Source organism: Nymphaea colorata, chromosome 1, assembly GCF_008831285.2.
Source record: "Nymphaea colorata isolate Beijing-Zhang1983 chromosome 1, ASM883128v2, whole genome shotgun sequence".
Taxonomy (NCBI): Eukaryota; Viridiplantae; Streptophyta; class Magnoliopsida; order Nymphaeales; family Nymphaeaceae; genus Nymphaea; species Nymphaea colorata.
The window spans coordinates 6,987,155-7,011,746 of NC_045138.2; the positions used below are offsets into that span (position 1 = coordinate 6,987,155).

Sequence of the window (24,592 nt, forward strand, 5' to 3'; positions counted from 1 at the left end):
AGCAACCGGTATATCGATTTATTTGAAAAAAGGTTTACTTGCCAATTGTGTTATTGTAAAACCAATACGAGGATATCTAACATAGTCTTATATTGATTAAAATGCGAATTAATGATAAGTTTATCGACTCTCAAGCCCTATTATGATTGTCCTAGTTCATACTCCTTTTCAATGTGAAATGAAGCTGAACATGAGATCTACGATGCTTCACTCAAGACAATTTTGAAACTAATCACTGAAGTTGGTATCAAATATAAGTTCAAAACTCCAATGTTTGGTATAACTTTTTGAGAACACTTAAACTAAAGCATGTTTCATATCCAATTAGTGTTTATAAACAATTAGGAGGCTTTTAGTTTGATTAAAACATTTTTTTAGTAAAAAATTAAACGGTCTAGTTTTTATTCCTATCTAATGGCTTGGGTTCTATCAATTATTTTCTCTCTCTCTCTCTCTCTCTATATATATATATATATATATATATATATATATATATATATATATATATATATATATATATAGATTAAGAAAGAGAGAATAGATTTAAGCAAGTCAGCAGAACAGAAATTAAAAAGAAGAAGGGGCCCAAAAAGAGAAAAAGATTTTAAGGTGGTCCTTCGCACCATGCATCATGTGGCGTGTTCTCTATGAGACCATTGCCCATTCTCTCCTTAAACAGAGAGAGAAAGGAAAGGAGAGAGCGGACGAATAAGGGAAGAAATACGAAGGAAAGACAACGGAAAAAAAATATAAGAAAGAAAAACAGAAGAAAGAGAACGGAAAGCGGAGGACGTGCCCTTCTCTCTCAACCGCTGCCGGCGGGGGGCACCCTTATCACGCACACGGACACGCACACAAAGGGGTGAACGGCCCAAACACCGAGGGAGAGAACAGCGCGAACGCCGAGGAGACGTTCTCTCTATTCGCCATGGCCGTTGATGATCTGGAAATCCTTCTCTCCAGGTACCCGCTGCCTCCTCCTCTCTCTCTCGGTAAGGAAAAACTAGGGTTATTGGCGAGTTTAATTCAAAGAACGCGTGTTGTTTTTGTTGAACGAAGTTGCCCTAAGCTTTGTTTTCGATCTGGTTTTCCAGTCCTTAAATGTCTTTTGAAAATCTATTGCGAATCAAAACGTAGTGCCTTCGATTTGATTTTGTGTTTTTTTCGATGGAATTTTGGACGGTGGGTTCTTTCTGATTCTGGGTGTTTCGTGTTTCCTTTATTGGGTTTTCTGGCCCTAGCTATAGGGAATTTTGAATGGTAAGTTGGCTATGATGTCGGTTATTCCTATCGAATCCGGGGTTTGCGTGAGGCCGGCGGACCCTTACGGCTGCGGAGGTTCGAGTGTTGGGATGAATGGGGCTGGAGATTCTGATTATTTCGACGACGCGGGGGATTCTTTTGCCGGAATTTCTGGCGGTGGCGAGGAAAGACCGGCCATTGAAGGGATTGGGCCACGGATGGGGGCCGGCGCGTCTGGGATTGGGTCATTCCCCGAGGATGATGCGGACGTTGCGAAAGGTTCTGATTATAATAGGGTTTTCTCCGGAGAGCCCAATGTGGGAATTGGACAAGATCGTTATGTGGAGAAAGACAAAGAGATGCCAATCGCTAGGTCTTCTGGGGAGGCCAACGTGACGGCAAATAATGAGGGTTCAGGAGATTGCGGTGGACTGTTGGTGATGAGGAACGAATATGGGGTTCCTTTGATTTCGCCTGAGGAGAGCAATGTGGATGAAGCATGCTGTAGTTTGGGGACTACATCCAGGCCTTGTGAAGAAATAAATGGCGAGTTGCATGAAAATGTCGTCTATCGTGGTAATCAGTTTGGCAACGACTGCCCCTCTGCCCATTGTGATGTGCTCAAGGATCAGTCCACTTCAGACTGTCAGATTTCTATTGTTCAAAGGCATGCCGAGAACCAGTCACATTGTTCCTGGACAATGGAGGGGACTTGTCAAGAGAAAACCGAGCCAGTTCAGGCGAATGGTGCTTCTAAACCTAGTCCTTACAACGAAAGTATGATTACTGTTGAAGGGTCAAATGAGTTTAGTAAGCTAACGCTAATGGAGAGAGAATGTGGTGGTTCGACTCTTTCTTCTAAGCATAACCTGTTGGGGTCCCAAATTTGCACCTCGGAAATCACAGAGGAGTTCAGTGTGGATGAAGCTGAAATATCACAGGCAAATGCTTATAGCCTTGTTGGTTGTCCCCAAGAACATAGTTATACTATTGATGATGAGGGTGTCAACAATAGTGGTCACACATTGGCAGAGCAGAAAACATGTGGCGAGTCTTTAGATGTTTCTGCAGATAGCCATATGGGGCAACAGTTAGGTACTTCAGAGATGACAAAGGATCCTTGTGAAGAGGAAGAATACATAAGTATGGAATTCTTTCGTGACCCTGCTCACTGTCAAGAACATAATGTTGTTCTTGAAACAGGATCTGCAGAAAGCAGCAAAAAGATGGCATTAGAAAAAGAATGTGGGGCTTCTGCTCCTGTTTGTGATAAAATTGTCACGGTGGAATCATTATGTAGTCTGGCATTCATTAAAGAACAGGTGAAGTCTGCTGTTGTTAATACTTGTCGCTGTGGAGGAGGCAGCATCGTTGCTGGCATTGATGCCGTGGATGGTTTACCAAGAGAAACTAAAATCGGTCTTGAAGAACGTGCACCAACTGAGAGTGACAGTGAGAAAACATTATGTAGTTCGGGAATCACTCAAGAAACTTATCAAGGTAGGACAATGTTACACCAAGATATCAGTTCATATGACGCCGATTACTGCAGAGAAAGTGTGGGTCAAATTGAAGAGGCAGTGGATAGCAATAAATTACCATATGAAGAGAAGAAAATTTCTACACTATCAGTGGGCTATTCCCCCGAGACAGCTTCTTATGATCCTGCGGAGGGATCTGGGTCACCGCCATCAAGGTTATCCATGTCACATCAGACTGATACAGATGGTATAATCACATCAACTTGTGGTAGCAGTATTCTACCTTCTATACTGCCTTTGAGTTGTGATAATAGTAGCTGTGTGCAAGATAAAAAGTCCTTGAAATCAAAAAGAGTGGAAAGAGCATACTCTTCAAAGGCTGTTCCAAGTAGGAAATCCACTAGATTAACTAAAACAAGAAATGTTTCAGAAAATGGTAGGCAGGCATGTAGTTCCAAGATGGTCCCTGATATCATACATGTATTGTTCTCAAAAATGGCTAGGGGTAAAAGAAGTGGGCTTCGTAAACCAATAAGTGTGTCTTGTTGGGGAGCATTGGAAAATTTGCAGTTATTCAAACAAAATGGAATACCTCTGGATTCTGATCCTTGCTTGGCTATTGAAAAAGGGGCAGACAGTGAAGTGCTTAAAATATCTAAACGTTCTACTTCAAATGGTCGCCGACGCACAAAAGGTCGACCGAATGCCAACAGGCAGGTAAAAAGAAAAGGCTCACTACCCGTGGTTATTGAGAAACTCTCTGCAACTGGAAAGAACACTTGTAAGGGTGAATCTCTGCCAAATGAGGAATGTTCTAATTCTTTGAATGAGTTTGGAGGTTCTGGGATTACTGATCTTGAACCAGAGCCAGCTGAACATGTTCTTTCTTGTAAAGCTGCTGAAGAAAAATTGGGATCAGCTGACACTTTTGCGTGTCTTTCTGTTCATCACGCTCAGTGTGGAGGTGAAGATAATGAGAGTGCTGTTGCTCAAATAACATCTTCTGAGAAGTCTTCCCAGGTTTGTCAAGGATATTCGTCTGAAGCTTGTGTGGATGAAGTTCAAACTAAGCATTCTGAGACTTCGCTTTGTACTAGTCAAACTGATCCTCCTTGCAATGGTGGAATGCCTGTTCCTGTATCTTTCAGTGTGGCAACAGGTAAAAATTCTGAGGTTCAATTGGTGCCTTCTCACATAAGAACTGCTTCCACACTTTGTGAAGGGGCTTGCTCAGTAGATCTAGAGAAAGCCAGCTTATCTACCAAAGAGCCCGCTGTTCATGGAGACCCACCTGATGTAGTCTCAACTTCCTCCAAAGTTGGTGTTCTTGAAGGCATCCCTCTACCATTGCACACCTATTCCAAGAAAAGGAAAAGAGAACCTAAAGCTAGAGGAAGACTTAACAATTCAGGAGAAGCCACAGAAGCGGAAAGAATCTTGGATGAACAATTGAAGCAAAAGGCATCTAAGAAACAATCAAAGCAGAAATCTAAGAAGGCAGATAGCCTTAAGAAACAATCAAAGCAGAAATCTAAGAAGGGAGATAACCAGGAGTGCTTAAAAAACATTCCTGTGGTCAGAAAAAGAAGAGCAAGAAAAAAGAATCAAGCTGAGGCTTCAACCGATGATAGACTCGCTGACAAGGCTTTGATTTCATGTCACATTGATGAGAAGGGTGTCAATGACAGTCTACATGAAGGTATGAAAAAGGATTCACCTACATCTTGTGGAGTTCCTAGCAAAGGTGATCTTTCTGAAGAATGTGCTGCAGAGGCATTTCAGACACTAGAGAAGCACAACCCAAAGAGGCTTTTGAAGAAAAAAAAGGATGGATCAAAAAAATGCAGACCTAATTCCTCTGCCCCAGCAAGGCATAGAAAAATGGAAAATCATGAGAAGGGGAAGGTGAGAACAAAAAAAGCAAGCAAATCTGATGGTGTGGTAAGGGCACGCCTTGTGAAAACATTTGACAAGGGGAAGGCAAAAAATGCTGTCATCACGGAAACTGGAAGCAAGACATCTTCATCAGAAGCGGCGACAGAATGTGGTAAGTACAGTTTTTCAAATGTGTTCTGCATTCTTAATGAATATTCATTATTCGGACATTCAGTGTCTTGGTTTTTACAATTTTGATGAAGCAGCTAAGACTGATTGCAATATTTAAACTTTTGTTTTCAGATGATAGGTTTCATGGTAAAGCATCCTCGTGTGGACTACATCCCTGTGTTGGTGATGCTGTTTCTGTTGATAATAAGATAAGTTTTGTTACGATAAACCATGAGTCTGGAGGGTCTTCAGCACCACCTCGTCAAGCATGGGTGTTGTGTGATGATTGTCACAAATGGCGTAGCATTCCAGCAGAGCTTGCTGATAGCATAGGAGACACGGACTGTAGCTGGTACAATTTGCTTCACTGTCTTCTAGTTGTTCTTCTAGTCATTCTTTTTGACATGTTGGCATAACTGTTGCTTGGACTTTCTGGTTGTTATACTTGTGAACTAATTGTTGACATAAACATATGCCATACTAAATTACATTCCTAGATAGAATACATCGTCTTTAGGTTCTCTAGTTAGGTAGCAATGTGATAGTAATTAAGGCCTGAAGAACTTATAAGCCTGTGCTAATGGGTAGGCTTGGCCAAGTTACTCCCAAAATATTGTCCCACAAGAAGTTTGTATTAGTAAAATCTGTGCAGCTCTTTGTTTGCATAATGTTCTGGTGTGCCAGCATCAAACCCATAAGAGCCTACGGAATTAAGTACCTCACCAGTCTCATAAATAATTCCTGAAAAATCATCACAAAATAAGCCTTCTGATCTGATTAAATTCCCAATGTGACTTTGTAGGTTCAATTAATGAAAAGGAAGATGGAAGGTAAATAATTTAAGGACCAATTTATCAGGAAAATGAAATCATATTCTTTCTATCTGAGTGACACTTAAGGTTTTAAAAATGTTATTTGTAGGTAAAAGGGATAAAAGGGAAAGCAAAGTTGAGCCGAACAAGTTGTACTTTGGCAGAGCTTTTTTTGTGTCGACTAAAAAATTCAGTTTTTTCTTGGCAATAGTTGGTCTAAGTGATGCTATCGAATGTAGTTTAAAAAATTATGTTTTTTGAAAATAAATGGAATGTAAAGGATTAGCTTCTTGAGAATTACTTGTATGAAACCAATATTATTGGTGCACTCTATATGATAGTGATTTGGCAAAAGAGGGTTTTGGTTTTTGTGTATGAGATGAAACTTCTTCCTTTCCACCACCTAAATTTGAATAAAGCAATCAAGAAAAACTACTTTTTATTTGGTTATTAAATGAGGGTTTTGGTCTTTGTGTATGAGATGAAAATTCTTTCTTTCCACCACCTAAATTTGAATAAAGCAACTAAGAAAAACTACTTTTTATTTAGTTATTATTACATATTTTTTACTGTTGTCAAGTTTGTTGTTCTGACCATAGAGAATCAGCTGTTTCCTCTGAGCTAAGATTCTAGACAACCAGTAAAGCAATACATTTATGAAGCTGTCCATGCTAGAGCATTTAGCAGCCGATGGGGTTTTGCTTTTTCCCTGGTTGCTGGGAAATGTAGTGTTTTTTCTTCAATACAGGTGTACTTGAAAATCTAATAAAAACACAGTGGACTTTGAAATGCTTTACCATCACTTCTTTCTGCTCTAGGGTTATATATATGCGGGCGATGCATGTTTAACTGTCCAAGAGAAAAAAAAAAGGAAACCTTGCTCGTGCATGTCCAAATGCATTTGTTGCTATATGGAGTTGATGGCATTTGCTTATAGCTATTACCACATGCATTATTATACACAATACGATTTTATGTCGCCTCTACTTTGCATTGTAACCAACGTCAGTCTTTAGCAACCTAGTGGTGAATCATTTTTTAAGCGAATTTAAAATACTAAGTTTTACTTGTAAAGTTAAGAAAGATGTCAAGAAATTGTGAGGATGAACAGGGGGAACAAACTCGTATGTGTGTCTGTGTTTGCATCTTTTTAATTCACAACAAACCCATCCAATTTACTGAGAAAATTGTTGGTAATGTATTGAACAGCTCCATGTTTTCATTGTTGGGATGCTAACATATTTAATATCATTTCTTCTTGTCACATAAAAATTAGAAAAGTAAAAAAAAAATCCAGTATTAATAATGACCAGTTTCTTAAAAATCAAAGGCTGTCAAACATTGTACAACTGACAAATTTGCTATTATTTCTACTGCATCTTTTGTTCAGTTTTCTCCTTGTGAGTGAAATTCCTGTCTTGCTTTACTAATCATGCCTCTCATAATGCTTTCTAATGGTTCCACTGCTTCCTGTATTAAGGCGCGTTCATGTGCACTTTAAACTTGAGGGCATTATCCTTTATGACAATCATTGACATATTCAATCATGCCAGAAGATTCTGTGGGAATTGAGCATTTCCGTTGATGGAAGGTTGTCATTTCCTTCTGGTTGATCTTTTGATTGCCTTGTCATCTAAGAATCTGTGTCCTGGGCCAAATAATCATGTTTTGCTAGATTGTTCCCCTCCCATATCTATGGGCTGAATCTGGATCTAGCTTGCTTAGGCTCATAATTAGTATGATGACATTTATGATGAAGCAACGGTTCTTGACGAATAGGCTCTGAAGTGTCCTAATAATCTTTCCTGAAATACTTCAATTGATTGCTTTTTTTCAACATTTCTAGATCATAAGGTGAGTGAGTTTATGCACTAATCCAAAATAGAAAGGTAAAGATGAACTGTTTGTCAAGTGAACTTTAATCAAATGAACTTTGGGACCTTTAGAATCCCTATGAAGATCTTCAATTTTTATTTTCTGCCACCGTGACTTTGGGACCCTTTGAATAATGTTGTTAAAAGTATCTTTGCTAAAGTATTTTGTGAAAGGCATGCCTAAGCTTGCCGAGGAATGTATGCAGCTTATTGAAAATGTCTTGTGCTATTCCTTAGGCTGCCTATGCACTTAGCAACCTAGTTTTTTTTTCTGTTTAAAAGCCTAGGTTGTTTTTTTCTTTCTCTGCGTCTTTTCTTTATTTCATTTGGCCAGTTCTTTCTCTTCTTCTTTTGTAAACTGAAGTCTTTAAACCTTTCATTTCATTATCTTCTTCTTTTGTACTTACACAGATTTTTTTTTTCTAAGTTTTTGGTAATGCATTCAATTTTGTATTAGATGTCTGTTACTTTGCGTGTTTGTTGTGTATCTGTAGTTATAGTCGCAGTTATAATTTATATACTATTATACTTTGATTGGTTATGCTTTGCATGTGTGTGTTTTTGTGTGCGTGCATCTATTGAACTTTGTCTAATACATTTTCTTGTTTATTAAAATTATAGTAAAAGTCAGTGCATGCAATGATAAGATGGAAGCTGTGATTTTGTTGAGAGTTTATGTTACCTTTCTTTCTTATAATTAGATAGGTACTTCGTGTTTTTTTTAGGCTTTTAGGTTTTGGAAAGTAATTTGATGTAGCAGTTGATATTTAGTAAATTAGAAGATTTTACATAATCTATAATTGAAAATAATTGAAGTTCAATTGTAAACTTGGTCTCTTTATGCTATATAACTTTCAAACTTTAATTTTTTAACTTCATCAAATTTGATCTTTTCAACTTTTAAATATGTTTCTTATCATGTTACGAATGCTTAGTGTTAGTGTTATCCTGCATTTTGATGGTGTTGTTTTCTAAGTTGGTAGCCATAGGTTTTTCATGAAATATAATGCTTTTCCTTTTTTAGGACAAGATAATTCTCCTACCGCCTGAGCTCTGGGCTTAACTTACTAGCTATGCTGCAGTTAGCATTTTTGACAACATAGCATACAGCAAAAATAACATGGATGCAATTATACCAAAATAAGCAAAGGGAATAAGAATATGTAATGTACACCCTAAAAGTTTATATATTTTGTCTAATCTGCAAAAAGGAGCAACAGTCACCAACTTCTTAGAATTTATGAGTAGCTACAACTACAAGCTTATGCTGCTACTTTGATCCACAGTTCATTGTCTGGCTCTTGTTAGTGTAGGAATCAATGGTGACTTGTACCATGATCACACTTCAATGGTGACTTGTGCAACTGTGCATAAGAGAATCATATAGTGGTTTAAACTGCTGGTGCATTTTCAGTTCTGCTTCATGCCTTGGACCATGATCACACTTCTTGGTGTGATGTTTATCTGGTCTGTACCATCCAATGGAGAACTGTGGGAGATTTTGGCAAAAAAGAGTATATCATGATCCATCACATTTACTTTTTCTCATAAGTGCTATCCTTTTCTTTTAGCACTAAAAATTTGCATAAGCTATAAGTCTATTTGTGGAATCTCATTTTCAAGGCACTAGTGGCTAATCTACAGTAGCCTTTGTGAAAGTAGATCTGCAACTTGATGGAAGTTTTCAGCTTTAAGTTTTGTTCCCCCCTGGCTTCTTTCAAATTGCATGAAGTCACACGGTACTCAGATCTGTCTTAGTTTCTGTACACTTAATGGGCTATTTTGTTCTTTTCTTTCTTGAAAGGACTTGCAAGGATAATGCGGACAAGAGATTTGCCGACTGTTCAATTCCACAAGAGAAATCTAATGCAGAAATTAATGCTGAGTTGAATATATCAGAAGCTTCATGCGATGAAGATTTTCCCAGTACACAACCACATGCTAGCAGCTATGAAAGCCCACAATTGCAAGGTGTGTACTGTTCGGAGATGTGACCTTTTAGATTGAAAAGGCCATGTTGATCTCCCTTCTAACTTCCTTTTTCCTTTTGCTCAGTTCCCCAGCAGGATACTTGGACACTTATTAAACATAATATCTTTCTTCATCGGAACCACAAACATCAAAACATTGATGAGGTAGAGGCACAAGGGTTATTACTTTGTAATGATGAATCTAAATGCAACTATTGCCTTGTTTAGCGCTGAAGATTATTCTTTATTTTTTCTTTGTCTTCTATCAATTAACATGTTTGTCACCAAAGTCAAATTCATGACAGTAAAATTTCTTGACGCAAAGATCGTGGATGTACTGTACTTCCTGTTCTAGGTTTTGATACAGATATCCTGAACAAGGGCAAATAATTAATTGGATTTTGTTTTGCCTTTCTTCCCTTCATGATCAGATTATGGTGTGCCAGTGCAAGCCTCCACAAAGTGGGGGCCAAGGCTGTGGGGATGGATGCCTAAATCGATTGCTTAATATAGAATGTGAACACGGAACATGCCCTTGTGGTGAACTGTGTTCAAACCAGCAGGTTTCAGTTCTCTCTTTTTTATAAAATTCTTTGTTTTCCTGGCCTGATAGATGTTTCTATTATCTGTTACAAGCATAAATGGCGTTTTGCAGTTTCAGAACCACAAATATGCTACATTTGAGTGGGTCCGCTGTGGAAAGAAGGGATATGGACTGCAATTGCGGGAAGATGTCTCAAAGGGGCAGTTTCTTATTGAATATGTTGGAGAGGTATTTTGATTGGTACCTCAAGTTTTCCAAAATTTTTATTGCACGAGATATGTTCACCTTCTGAATGAATTTTTGTGCCTGGTTGGCATTGGCTTGCAACCCCTAATAGTTTTAGTAGTTCAACAAGTTTTTGTCAACCTTCCTAGTTGCATCTGCCACCATGTCCTTTATTCCTTTTACACTATGGAACTTTGGCAGCATGTGATTGTTGTTTGATGGTTTTCATTCCTGAATTTTGGTCTAACCAGGTACTTGACACACAAACATATGCTGCTCGGCAGAGAGAATATGCAGCCAGAGGTCAAAGACATTTTTACTTCATGACTTTGAATGGCAACGAGGTTTGATGTTTACCTGCTTATACATAGTTTGAGCAAGCACACTTTACTAGCTTAGTCAAACTTGTGTTGTAAGATTCTTTTTTAATGTCCATTAGATGAAATTTCAATGCCAATGCCTTTCCGGGATCATCTCTTTTCTTGGTTGCTTTGAACTTTTAAGCTGTGCAGTTTGAAGCCAAAAGCAGACCTAGCCCCTGGGTGTTAGCAGCTTGAAAGCCTAGTCAAAAATAAAAATCATATAATATTAATTATCTTTCATACTGAAATATAAGGTTTTATGTTTTTTGATGTGTTTTGCTTTATTTTACTTTTTTTTGCAGAAGATGGTAAAGGGGAAGGGATGGGTGCAGGGGGAGAGGGTGGAAGTGGGTTTTGGATCCCATTCTATCTCCTCTTCTTACTGTTGATCTTCTTCTTCTCCTCTTTGTTTCTTTTCTTGTTCTTCCTACTCTGTTTATTCACCTGTCTAGGCCTATCAAGGGAGTGTGCTATTTGGCACTTTTTGTTGTTGTCTTTTAGGCAATTGCTTACATTGCAAGTGGTTTTTAAGTGCCAATGGCTGGGCAGGTTTTATTTCATATGTCTAGATAAAGAAATTTGCTAATAAAAGTTCCAGATATTCTTATTTACAATCTTGGTAAAGCATTTCACATGGCTTCATTGCTGCTGCAGTAGATTAATTCTTTGAGGCCATTAGGCCTTTTCCGCTTCCCTTCTTTGAACATGATATAAGCATTTATATATGTTTCTTAAACGTTTCAGTTGTTTTACTAAGTAACTTCAGGTTTGCTGAAACATTTTAATATATCAATGCTAGTTTTGGTAATGCAAATTTCTTCCCTATATTATCTTTTTTCTATAGTATAGGATTGAGTTTATCTGTTTAGAACCTTATGTGCTTTTTTTATTTTGTGTTGTAATTATCCACCTACTAAATGGTCACACTTGGAATTACAGTCAATCTGAGTGTAAACTTTAATTGCGAGATTAGCTTCAATTGTGAGACTACAGATGTTTGTAGTGAAAGTGGAACATGAAATTAAATCCAGGCACTCCATCTAGGAGTGTAGATGGGGACCATGGTGTTTGGATGTGAGTACACCTTTTTTGGTTAATTGGTTGTGGGTCAGATTCATATTTGCAAAGAGAAGGACCACTGTATTGCCGAACTAGTCTTATGGCCAGGTTCAGATGCATCCCGACTATAAGCTAAATGCAATTACTAACTGGATGTGTTTTTTTTTTTGAAATAAAACTTGGCTAGTTAAGAGTTAGATCTATAATTGGTAACTCTGAACCCTGACTGGCTTTCCTGATTCCAACATAAAAATAGCACGACTGACATCGATTGAAAAAAACACTTCTGATCTTGAGTTGATTTCACGTTGTTTGGTCAGACTCATATTGGTAGCTTATGAGATGCTAATTGCTCAGACAACTGAACAACCTGAAGCTAACTCCATTTACATCCATTGATGAAATTTAATAAGCATCCATGTCGTGTCTATTTGAATTGTACCAGTTAAACGTGGATATTCCTTATTGGCCATCATCAGTGGTTCACCCATAGACTAGGTAGGTGCTCATATATTGTATAAATTTTATTTTTATTTCCTCTATAAGCCTTTAAAGTTTAAACATTCAAACTTCTTAACTTGGTTCATGTCCTTGCTATGTTCTTGTGTTATTAGTTGTACTTATGGTACTTGATTATTGCTTTTGTGTCTTTGCACAAGTCCTGCACTTTGATATGTGCAGGTTACAACTTGCTCTATCCACCTATGGGTGCCTACTGCTTTTTATTGTATTCTCTGAATAGATCTTAAGTTGTTGGAGCTTATTCATAATTTATTTTTGTTACTGAGTATTAGGAATTCTCAATGCTTCTTTTTTTGCATTAATAACAGGTAATTGATGCCTGTGCAAAAGGCAATCTTGGGCGGTTTATAAATCATAGTTGTGATCCTAACTGCCGTACAGAAAAGGTATTTGGTTACACTATTATGGATTTTCTTCTCTTCATATTTGTTGATTTACTTATCAAAATTGTATAATTTTGATAATCCGTAAAACATTCTCTTTGACTAAGTTCTCTTGTCTGAGATGTCCTGTTGTCCATCTTATATATATGTATATATATTACCTCTCTTTTTCTCTCCCCTTCCTTTCTTTTTCTTTTCTCATCTCTACAACCAATATTCCCCATCATAGAACTGGTGAATTATGGGGAGGGGCAAATTCCTGCAAAACGAGTCCGATTTTGGGATTATTGGTTTAAAACACATACAACACTCACACACACACATAAATATATATGTCTTATGTATATACATGTACATGTATATAAGTGGGACTGGTTTAACACACACATGCACACACACATATGTCTTTAATATATGTGTCTATGTATTTTCAACCAGTCCCGTTTTGTAAATAAACAGACCAATCTCTTTAACTTCTGATGTTGTCGACTAGTTTTTTCTATGATCTACCTTACATATGTGATATGCTTTTTTGGGTTTAGGAGATCCCATCTGTATACCAAAAACCATAGCTTCCCATGAATTGATAAGTTTTTGGACATGTGGATCACATCCATACAGTTGGATTTCTGAAAGTTCATCCTAGTCAATTGGCCGTAGTTCCAGTCCTCACACTTCCCATATTTCAAGACATGATATGCTTGCCTATCTGTAAACATATATATATATGTAAATACATTAAATATGCAAACACATACTGGCTGAGATACTTCTGGCCTTATGTTCAGGGTTCTGCCTTGCATTTTGTTTAGCATTGTTCATCATTTGAACAAACTAGCTCTTCCATCATGGAATGGAAAAATTTGACACTTGGTTGACCTTTAAATACTTGTGAAAATTATGAAATCTGAACCCGTCTTTTCATGCCTTTAAAAACTTATGCATGTGTTGATTCTGGAAAAATTCAGATGTTGGTTCCCATAAAGCTGATCTCAGATTCTCAATGATTGGATTCTTTGAGGGGACGTCTGATTCACTTGGAATCAATGGAATTCTAGAATCAAAGAATGAGAATTGCTTTATCAAACAAAGAATTTTGATTATGGAATTAGAGGCTCATTCCAGAATCAAAATTCTAGAATTATGATCCCACCCTAGGGGGTGGAATTGTGATTCCAGAATTTCTGGAAGTTTTTTATCTCTCTTTGGGGCACAATGCATGAAGGCCTTTTAAGTCATGATATTTAGAATTTTAATTCCCTTTTCATCAAACAAGTTATTCTTAATTCTAGAATCAAAATTCCATACTATCAAAAGAAAATTGGAAATGGGATATTCATTCCAATTCTAGGTTGAGGTGGAAATTTGATTTTGGAATTTTGATTCCTAAATCAAAATTCTAAGCGATTAAACGCCTCCTGAGAAAACAAGTCTACAATTCACCCTACAGTCAACATGCTTCTGATCCACATATTCTACTCTCCTTCTCTATCAGGCACCACACATGCATCCACATCTCTCTCTCTCTCTCTCTCTCTCTCTCTATATATATATATATATATATATATATATATATATTAAGGAATTGAAATCAGCCCGCTACTTCTATGGCTAGATGGTTTTTTCTTTTTCTTTTTTTTTTTTAAAATTGTGTTACCAAAAAGCGTTGCAAAGGGTGCATTTGCAATGGCCAGTTGCTTGGTCATGGTTTTGAGCGATAAAATGCACCTTTTTTAGCGACCATTAATCTTAAAAGTTAAAACCCTTAATGAATTTGATTTACACTTCATATTGATGATGTCCGTAAATGTAGTTTTTGAACCGAACTAGTCTTGACTATGATAAATTTAAAAAAAAAATGAATTCTTTAAAAGAAATAGAAAGTTAAGATAAATGGGTTATCATGATATGATTTATAGCTCCTATCCACACCTCATCAACAGCACTAATGACAATAAAATTGTGGCGTGTATGATTTATAGCTCCTATCCACACCTCATCAACAGCACTAATGACAATAAAATTGTGGCGTGTATGATTTATAGCTCCTATCCACACCTCATCAACAGCACTAATGACAATAAAATTGTGGCGTGCAACAAACTGTTAAGATCACATTAAACCAGCATTTTTCAAATTGACAATGTTCAAATTTCTAATTATTTCAATAATAATTGAGGCAAGGATCAAAAAGTTCATCTTGTTTGACCAAATCAAAACAAAGCAAACAATGAAATCTGGTGAAAGTTACAGAACAAGCATTTGGTTAACAGAAACTATTTCAAAAGTAAATAAGAAAGTTAACAGGATTAACAGGGGGTTTGTACACACATACACAAACACGAATGCCTGTATGTGCGTACATTAATGCATACATCTATACATACGTGGATGGTGTTGCTATCTACTGGCCATCCGGGCTGTTTGGCATTTTTTATCTGTTTTTTTAGAAACATAACCATATAGACAGAATCTTAATTGGAAGACTATGGAAGCTAAGTTGTCTATTTTTTTTTTAATTTATCTTCAGTCCGTAAAAATTGTTGTATTATTGTAAAGACAATGATTTTGTGCGAACTGATAGTCATTATGTTATGTCAGTAGGACCCAGTTGATTAACTGGAAATCTCAAAACTAGGTGGAAGGGCATAGCCGATTTTTTTTCCTTTTTAACGTGTTTGACACATTGAAACTTGGCAAATATTTGTGCGATTTTAATAGTTCTGAATCCGTGATTTAGTTTGTGTTGTGATTTATTTCTTCTCCAACTAACACTTGTGTTGTGAAGTGGTTAGCCTGGATCGTCCCTCATATGTTCTATAGTTTTATTAATACCAATTTTATTTTCTTTGTGCTAGTGGATCGTGAATGGCGAAGTCTGCATTGGCTTGTTTGCATTGCGTGATATTAAGAAGGTAAGTCCTTGTCTTCAACCACCAGTTATCTTATTCCTTCTTGTTCTTCTGCATGGTGAGAGTAAGTTGAAAGAGTGTGTTTTTATCCCTTTGATCACATAAGTAGTGACTGCTTCTCTTTCTGTTTAAGTTTTTCATGGTAAAGCCATAATAGACCATAGTTAGGAGATTTGATAAATGACAGGTATTTAAAATCTTGTAAAGAAAATGCAAGGAAAGTATATCAAAGAAAGGATACAAATGAGCTATAAACCTGTCATCTGTTGGTGGAGAAACCTTCTCAACCACTTTTTAGCAACTTGTTATCTACTTAATAATATTACCCTGGATCGATTATGATGTGGTATTCTCTATAACAAAATGGTAAAGCTTTTTTTGTCGCATTATGTTGCAGTTACTGCCTTTTTTGCCAGAGTCCCGCAAAATGTTAGATTGTTTTGGATTGGCTTCATAATGAATGGAAATCAATTGTAAAAATGCGATGCCATTCCGTCACTTAGTATATGCGGTCATGCAACTGAACACTGGTACACAATTCATAGAGTTTTATAAGACCTGTCTTCTAACGTGGTCTATTTTCTGTCTATGTATGTCTTTTTTATGATGGCTGTTATTTTCATGTTTGCATCTGTTTTTTAATTTTAAAGCATTTATTATTCAGATTATTCATTTTTAAATTGGATTTTCCATTGAAGGTTTGTGTCAATGACTTAGATTGTTTGCAAATTTTCGTTTTGACCCTCTTGGTGCATTATTCCATTGGAATTTTTGAGCACATCTTTGCAAATATATGTCTGACAGGTGGATGCCTCTCCATGTTCTTCTTTTGGGCAAGTGTGTTAGGTCCTGTCTTATGCCTGTGTAAGCGTCTATATTAGACAGCTCTGCCAATCCGTTTCAACCATTCTTAAGCTACAAGCATGCTGACTTCAGGCTTGTGCAAACAAAGTGCTTAAATTTACTGCTTGCGCGAAATTGACATGTGGTCTAAAAGAGAGCATACTGTTTTTTGCCTGTGGCTTATGGTCGGTCTTTGGATGGTGTTATACCAATTTGTGATTGTTCTTAAGTTATTTAGCACACTCTTCTACGTTATTTTGCACTTTCTAAGTTTGAATTGATTTATTTTGCACTTTGTAAGTTTGAGTTGATTTATTTTGCTGTATTATTTTTCTCATTTTAATTGTACTCCAGGGTGAAGAAGTAACGTTTGATTATAACTATGTACGAGTGTTTGGAGCTGCTGCAAAAAAATGTTTCTGTGGATCTCCTGGATGCAGGGGATATATCGGTGGTGATCCTTTGAATACTGAGGTTGTCATTGAAAGTGATTCGGAGGAAGCCTTCCCTGAACCAGTGATGATCCAGGAAGATGTTGGGAATGAGCAGCTTAAAGTTGAAATGTTTGACAGTAAAGTGCCAGCTGTTGCTCGTGTACCTACCAATTCTACAGTAGAAACAATGGGCACCAAGGATGCCCTCTCTGGTCCAAGTACTTCTACCTCCCTAGAGACCAGTGAAACCAATGCTATTCTTCCCAGGCTGGCGACTCCTTCAGAAGCTGCTTATGCCAAGGATGTTGCCCCTGATCTGCCAAAGGATGCTAGTTCAACATCTGCTGACATCAAAGACAAGTTATTGCAACTGCCTGCTCAGGGCAGTACTGCTATTAAAAAATCTCGTCTTGTTTTCTTAAAATCTTCTGGAACAGTGAAAAAGACAAAGCATGGGAATAGCCAGGGGAGATCGTCCAAGCCCAAAAGGATTCTGATAGTTGCTGACAGACATCGGTTTGAAGGAGGTGAACTTGGATTCCTGAGATGGACTGATGGTGTACCTTTTTATTTTATATTATATGTGACACTTGCATTCTTTTTCCAGTTGAAGAAAAATTAAACGAACTGCTGGATGTGGACGGAGGCATCTGCAAGCGAAAAGTACTATTTTATTACTGGATTACCTTCTATCTCTTCTGCTTAAGCTTGAATAAAATCATGCCTTTGTGTTCAAAAAATCTTGCTTTTGGAGATAGGCTTCATTGCACAGGGCACATGTCCAGTAATTTATGCTGTGTATTTTTTCCAAATTGAGGAATTTATGATTGTCAAATTTGGTTTTCCCAGCTTTATTGGTGACTTTGATTAAATTCATCAATGGATTTTTACTTTTTAAAACTATGTTGCCATAGCTCTTGCTTAGTCCTAGAACATTCTCTGAACATATTAACAAGTTCATTCTTTAGTCTGTTGTCTTATGATGGTATGTATTTTTTTTATTTAACCCATTGTTTTGTTCGACAGGATGCTGCAAAAGGTTATTTGAAGCTATTGTTCATTACTGCATCTTCTGGTGATGTGGTTAATGGAGCGTCTCCTCAAAGGTATTGCATCGATTCCAATTCTCTAGAATTTTGTGGCAAATATTGATAGAGCTTACAATTGTTTCTTCCAAGAAACAAATGGTTCTGATTTTCTGTTTTCCCTGGTGGCATCCCTTATTCCTGGCTGACCTGATTTTATTCTTATTTTCTAGCACTAGAGATCTGTCAATAATTCTTGATGCACTGTTGAAGACCAAGTCTCGAACAGTTTTATTGGATATAGTTAATAAAAATGGTAATAGATGCTGCCTTATCATTTCTTCCAACTTGCCTCTGTAATCAGATCATCCTCAAGGGAGTTCAAGCTTCTGATGCACCTATTTTTCAGGTTTACAAATGCTCCACAACATCATGAAGCAAAACCGGAAGAATTTTAATAAAATCCCTATCATTCGGAAGCTCTTAAAGGTATGTGGGAGTGCACATTTCTCTTCGCATGCATATCCTGTGATCCTGTTGTCCTCATATCCCATGTATGTGAAGTTGTGAACATGGATGTGTGTATCTATGCTTATGTTTTTGCTTAAGTTGAAGTAAGCCTTAAGCCATAATGGGGATACAGGATACACACTTTGTGTCTGCATGTCTTGAGCAAAATCCTTAAGCGCCTCCAGAGATTGGTGTAGATAACCAGCATGCCTGCACACAATATCCTTTATGGTGTTACCTTGTTAATTTGTTAATGCTGTCTCTTGTTAGTTACTCAAATAATTTATCAGTTGGTTGAACCATAAGGTGGGTTGTGTGTCCTTCTAAAAGGACTAGTTGGGATTAGTCAGTTTAAGTCAATCCAAGTTGATTTCAAAAAATACAATCTATAAAATTATAAGGATCACGCACAGTAAGTGCCAAAAGAAATCAAAGATATAAAATGTCACTATGAATCAAATAGACCATATGTATATATGTGTGTCTATGTGTATTTTACCTAGAAACTGAAAACACAATGCAATCTTTCTGCAACCAAAAACATGTTTAATAGAAAAAAGCAGTATGCAGAAAGTCACCAAAAAAAAGCAAAAAAGAAACAAAATTTAGTTTACCTAAAGGCTAGTTGGAAAAGAGTAGTCTTTGGCTATTTACCATAGAGCTGGGCCCTACTGATAGTGTGGCTATAGATGAGTTGGACTACGTACTTGTTTGATTAGTCAACTAGTTGATGGTTGGCAACCAAGTTCCCTTGTATTATATTGATGTCATTAGCTGCTCCATAGACTTCTATATATCATAATGGTTGTTCAAGGAAAAATAAGGGGTAGGAAAAGTTGTCTTTAGTTTTCTCCCTTAGATGGTTTTTGTTGTTTTGCATTAAAAATAAAGTATTTGCATGTTGAAATTGCATATTGTCAATCTTAACATGGATTGCAGGATTAGCAATTGTGAGTAGTGTTATCTGTATCATATAGGTCGGCAAAAGCTATACGATATGCCTATGATACACGTTTTTCATGTATATCGTAGGTATTTTGACCATATGATATGATATGGCAGTGTCTTACGATGTGCAATTTTTGATCGTAACCTATCATGGCTTATGAATGATAAATCATGACTATTCATTACATGTGTGATGATTTTTTTATAGGACACCTTTTCATGATTTTTCATGATTTCTTCTAAACTTTTTCTAGTTTTTCTGATTTTGCCCACTTCTTTATTAATTAAAAAATAAATTTATGATACATTTACACTATGTCGTATAAGCTGGGCTCGATCGATACACGTTATGATATGCCTTTTACAACATTGATTGTGAGTTTTGCATTAGTATGGCAATATTTCTAGGTGCCATGGGAAGAGGTTGGTAGGTTCATGTGGTTAAACTTTTTGATTCCCAATGACTTCGGGCTTTTAGAAAATCAACTATATGGATCAGATTGTGTCCCTAGAATTGCTGAATAAATTGATGAAATGATGTTTTCCTCATAAAAAACAGTGCATGCCTGCATGTGTGTGCCTGTTTGCATGGTTAGATGGTGGTTGCCATGTCATTAAACTAAATTTCCAAAGAATCACACAAACAACCACTGGTTTACTTATCTGTTCTTCTTGATATTCCTTTCTCCTAAATGCTTATATACCTGATCCATGGTGTGGTTGTCTGTAAGCACACATACACATGCACACACACCTATGTCACATAGGTATGGGTGCCGGTGCGGGTACGGGTACTGACCATTTTCAAAAAATTTGGGTGCGAGTGTACGAGCGTATATATATATATATATATATATATATATATATATATATATATATATATATAAACAATAAGAAATACTTAGAAAATATGTATCAAAATAAAGAATATACATCAACATAAACAAATAAATAACATAGAAAATTTATATCAACGGTTCTTGCAGTAGTGTGTTTAAAAAACCTATGAAAAACTTTAAACATATTGACAACCAAACAGCCCCCTAGTCAAATATGAACATCAATCGAATTTTCACATCCAAAGAATAGAATAAAAAGTAAGGTGGAAAAAATTAAATCAAAATAAAATTAAGCAGTTCGGATCTATAGGTACCCAAGTGTCAAAGTACCCATTTTGGGTACGGGTATGGACCTTACTGAAGTACCCATGTGACTTAGACACACACACTTATGTGTAGTTAAGTGTTCACAATTGAAACATTACAATAGTAAAAACAATCAAACTGACAAGAAAAACTGAAACATTTTAATGGGTTTCTAACAAAGTTTAAATTAGACTTTATCGAAGGTGACCAAGTTTAAAATTTGATAAAAAGTGGCATAAGGCAGGTTGACTATGCTGGTACGCGCTACATGGCATTGATCATGGCATGTCTCATGTCTCCACTTGGATCCTTGTGTCTATGTTATGCGGATATCCAATTTCTGGTATTTGCATTTCCTCCTATTGAGCATGGTGCAATCTCTTGGACTGGAGGATCTCTGGCCATTCAATGTGGCTTAAATTGCTAGCATGACACCTAACATTTTGTAGTATCTACATTTCAACAGTTCATAGACCATTCCATCTTTCTGATTATGTGCCATTAGACTTCATCTAAGTTGATTTCATTTTGCACTATTTAGTTGCTTTACCTTTTTATAGTTTTAACTTTTAAGCATATGGTAATCATCTTTTTCTTCTTTTTTAAGCATTTAGTTCCTATTTTTTGATACTAAAGGACATGTTCCTCTTTATATATGGAACTTTTAGATACTTTGATATCTTCGCAAATTTCTGCAGCACAAATTTGCATAATGATCAAATTGATAGGTGTAGGTGTGGGTTGTTGTGGAAGTTCTGTTGTTATCTGTTTTTTGCCAAATAGTGTAGAATCTTTTTGTATTGAGCAAAGCTAAGGACAGCCTGGGTTGCAGGTATTAGAATTCCTTGCTTCAAGAGAAGTTTTGACTTTGGAGCACGTAAACTCTGGGCCTCCTTGTACTGGGATGGAAAGGTTAGATACCCTTGGACATTTTGTGGTATTCTGTTGTACTTGATGTCACAGGACTTTTTTTTCTAAAATCCTTGTGGTATGGTCCATTCTTATTTTTGTCATTCATGATGAAATGGTTAATGTTGTATACTTCTGAAGTAGATGTAGACGTGATTACCAACAACACACACACACACTGGTTCCACCTAGGGGTTTGCCCATGTTGATAGGCCTTTTCCTTTGGAGATTACACCTCAGTCTGCGTCAGCGTCACATTTTTTAGCAACGTAGTTGAAGGTGCCTTCAAAAGTAATGTCATGATGACTTTATCTTTTCATACTTGTGCTTTAGTTCATATCTAGTGAAGTGTTTTTTTCCACAATCAATATGTTGAGTATTGTTTAAAAGAAGTTATAACATATAAGATCTTAAGGTGACCTTTATTTGTTGCTGTACAGAATCTTGACATGTTTTTTATTTGATATTTCTTATTTGCAGTTTCAGGGAGTCCATAATGGCTTTGACAAGGCATAATGATGTCCAGGTTTCACACAAACCTTTTTATTTCTCACTATTTATTTGTTATGCACTCTGGCATACAGTTCTCTGCCTGTGTTTCCCGAAATCCTCAGGGTTAATTTTAGCTTGATTTATTTGATTCCAGAAGATTAAGGAAGCTGAGTTAACATTGTTGTTTTTTTCCTATATGACATTCTAAAATCATTATTTTTCATCATGTTTGTTAGTTGAAACTAGTGATGAAAGGTTTTTTGACTGGCACATTTTACTCTTTTGGATATTTATGTTGTAAATTGTAAGGTTTATCCCCTTAAGTTGGTGGTAGGTTGTTTGGGCAACATAGATGTTCATGCTCCTGTATATGATGTGATACATGGTAAGTTGCTTTTTTCCCTGTTTTCGAGTACTGTCTGCATGGCATGTCTATCTTCATGTTTTGGGTCTGGCGTTAATAGGCACACTGCTACATAATTGTGCTCGACTCACTGCATCATATTTGTTGAGTAATGTCCTGACACCCATGTGGAACACATAATGGCCAAGTAAGAAAAGAATACGAAGTAAAAAAATTATTTATATGGATAAGAAATACACAATGCAAATTTAGAAACCCTAGGTTGCCTTTTTTCTGCTCAACCCTCTTCCCCTTCATCAAGAGAAGTGATTTTCTGGCGCTTAAGATGGGAGACAGAATTGCAATAATGTTTACTGTCGTGAAAACACATTGGAAGTTTGCTGATACATGGAGAGGGTCTTTTGTATGTACATAATTTATATTTCTGCTGCCCTTATGTCATAATATGTTCCTAATTGTATTCACATCCCAAGTAATTGTGTTTTGGAAGTCAATTCTATAGCATGCCTTGCAGTTGGATTTGTTGGTTGACTGTTTGTGATTGTTGCAACAGCCAGTGTCTTGTATTAAAATAGTGACATCTGTGCCATTCTGTGTAAATGGATGATCATTGCAGGTCCATCAAATGGCACGTGGTTTCCGAGACAAATATATTCCCCATACCATCAGGAAGATTAAATGCACAGACCGTGATGATGCAAGCAGTCACTGGATCAGGTTCTCACATAGGAACTGGCAGAGTCAGGCAAGAAGGCACACTGATGCAATCTGTTGCACGAGTAGTCAGGCCACTGAACTGCCTTCAGATTTTCATAAGACTGTCCAGACATCTTCTGTCACAGTCCAATCTGGTCTCAGTGAAAGCAACAAATGTTGGGAAGATTACACATCTGAACAAACAGATGAGCCTAGCAGCAGCATGTGGCGGAAGAGAAATTGGCAGGGTCAGCTTTCAACAGAGTCAGAAGCAAGCAGTTTGGCTGGTTTGCCTCCAGGTTCTTCTAATTGTCAGCAGACTAGGCTGCCTGATGGGCTCCATAGCCCAGCTCAAACATATTTTCCTTCTGTTCACTGTAGCAGCATGTGCTGTCAAGACACAGTTGACAAAAATGGGTGCAAATCCACTGAGCAGAAGCAGCCTGATGTTGCAGCTCCTGTTCAAGCAAAGCGGGCCAAACGGAAGAGCAGGTGGGAACCTTTGGATGAGACTCGTGCTCGATTATTTTATATCAATCAAAATGAAGTTCAGATAGTAGAAAAAAATCTCAATAATCAAAGAAGTGGTGCCAAGCAAGCTAAGGATTTTAAACAGCCTGCTCCGGCTCATGGCAAAGAAAATGACTACAAAAGTAGTTTTGTTAAGACAGTGGCACAGTCTGATTCTGTCTTCTCTGAAGCAGCTCAGTCATTGGCCAAGGAAGCTCCAGATGTTCGGCCTTCTGATGAAAGCCATGGCTGCCAATTTCCTTCTAATCATTCCTCATCGGAGGTGAATTTTCAGCAGCCTTGCAACACAATGGCCACCGTGTGTGGCAAGAGATCGTCACATTTGTCTCCATCATATAGCTCAGAACTGCCACAGACTCAACATTTGCAAGTGCAGCAGAACCAGCCTAATAGTACTAGTTATGCAAATTGGTCCGCTCCCAGTATGCCTTTTCAGTGTTCCCCGCCTCTGCCACTTGATACTTCTGCATTGCACCAAACAGGGAATGATTTGGTGCCTCCTGGATTTGAAGGAATGAGACAGTCCTCTCAGATGCCCCTTCCAAGGTTGGAACCAGCAAAGCCATCAGATGCAGCTGATACATGTGCATCACAGCCACTTGCTGGGGTGGGGAACTGTGGAAAAGATAGTGTAGGGAGGAGGCCTTTTTTCCATCAAAGATGGAATTCTCGTGGCTATCAAAAACATAGACCACCTTGGGTCCGGAATAGGAATGACTGGGGATTCAAGGGCAACCCAAGGAATATAGTTGGGGATGGTTTTGGTGCCTATGAGGTGCCTGTGAGGCAGATGGGTCCCGGTGGAGATGGTGATGGACATCCTCCAGAGACTGTGAATAAAAGTCACGGCTCTATTTACAGCCATCATCAAGATGATTTGCACCAGCAAGAAGCACATCGCCATTACCACGAAAAGCAGCAGCAACAACAATATCCATGTCATAGCCAACAACTTCCACAGCCTTACCTCCATTCCCACCAGCATCAACTGCAACAACACTGAAATGTTATTAAGCATATGCTATAAATTCCTGTATCTCATTCTTTGTAGGCTGTAACAAATGAGAATCCGATTTAAAGTGGATTATTCCTTTTTTCACAAATATTTCTTAAATTTCTATCGCTGTGATATGCTCTGGTCTCATATTGAATTATCAAATGCAACTGCTTTTTTCATTATATTATTTCATCCAACATAGATTGGCAAATTTGTTTAACATAACAGCGTTTTGGTTACAGATGCATTCCCGGGCATGCTACACG

The 24,592-nt window shown here is 37.3% G+C and overlaps 1 protein-coding gene across 4 annotated transcripts; it reads left to right on the forward strand.

Moving 5' to 3' along the window:
* Positions 1 to 707: 707 nt before the first annotated feature.
* LOC116257377 (uncharacterized) lies at positions 708 to 24,508 on the forward strand. Of its 4 annotated transcripts, none has more exons than XM_031634067.2 (18): positions 708 to 992; positions 1,248 to 4,770; positions 4,902 to 5,121; positions 9,260 to 9,426; positions 9,511 to 9,590; positions 9,857 to 9,988; positions 10,081 to 10,197; positions 10,446 to 10,538; positions 12,446 to 12,523; positions 15,379 to 15,435; positions 16,630 to 17,236; positions 17,317 to 17,372; positions 17,736 to 17,815; positions 17,968 to 18,050; positions 18,144 to 18,223; positions 21,170 to 21,249; positions 21,727 to 21,772; positions 22,719 to 24,508. In XM_031634067.2, the coding sequence occupies exons 1-18, from the start codon at positions 939 to 941 to the stop codon at positions 24,330 to 24,332; spliced, it is 7,167 nt and encodes a 2,388-aa protein (XP_031489927.1). In that variant the 5' UTR covers positions 708 to 938; the 3' UTR covers positions 24,333 to 24,508. The 4 variants fall into 4 exon arrangements, with proteins under 4 accessions (XP_031489927.1, XP_031489946.1, XP_031489935.1 ...); XM_031634086.2 differs by having other exon boundaries at positions 709 to 992; positions 1,242 to 4,770; XM_031634075.2 differs by having other exon boundaries at positions 709 to 963; positions 1,242 to 4,770.
* Positions 24,509 to 24,592: the final 84 nt, after the last annotated feature.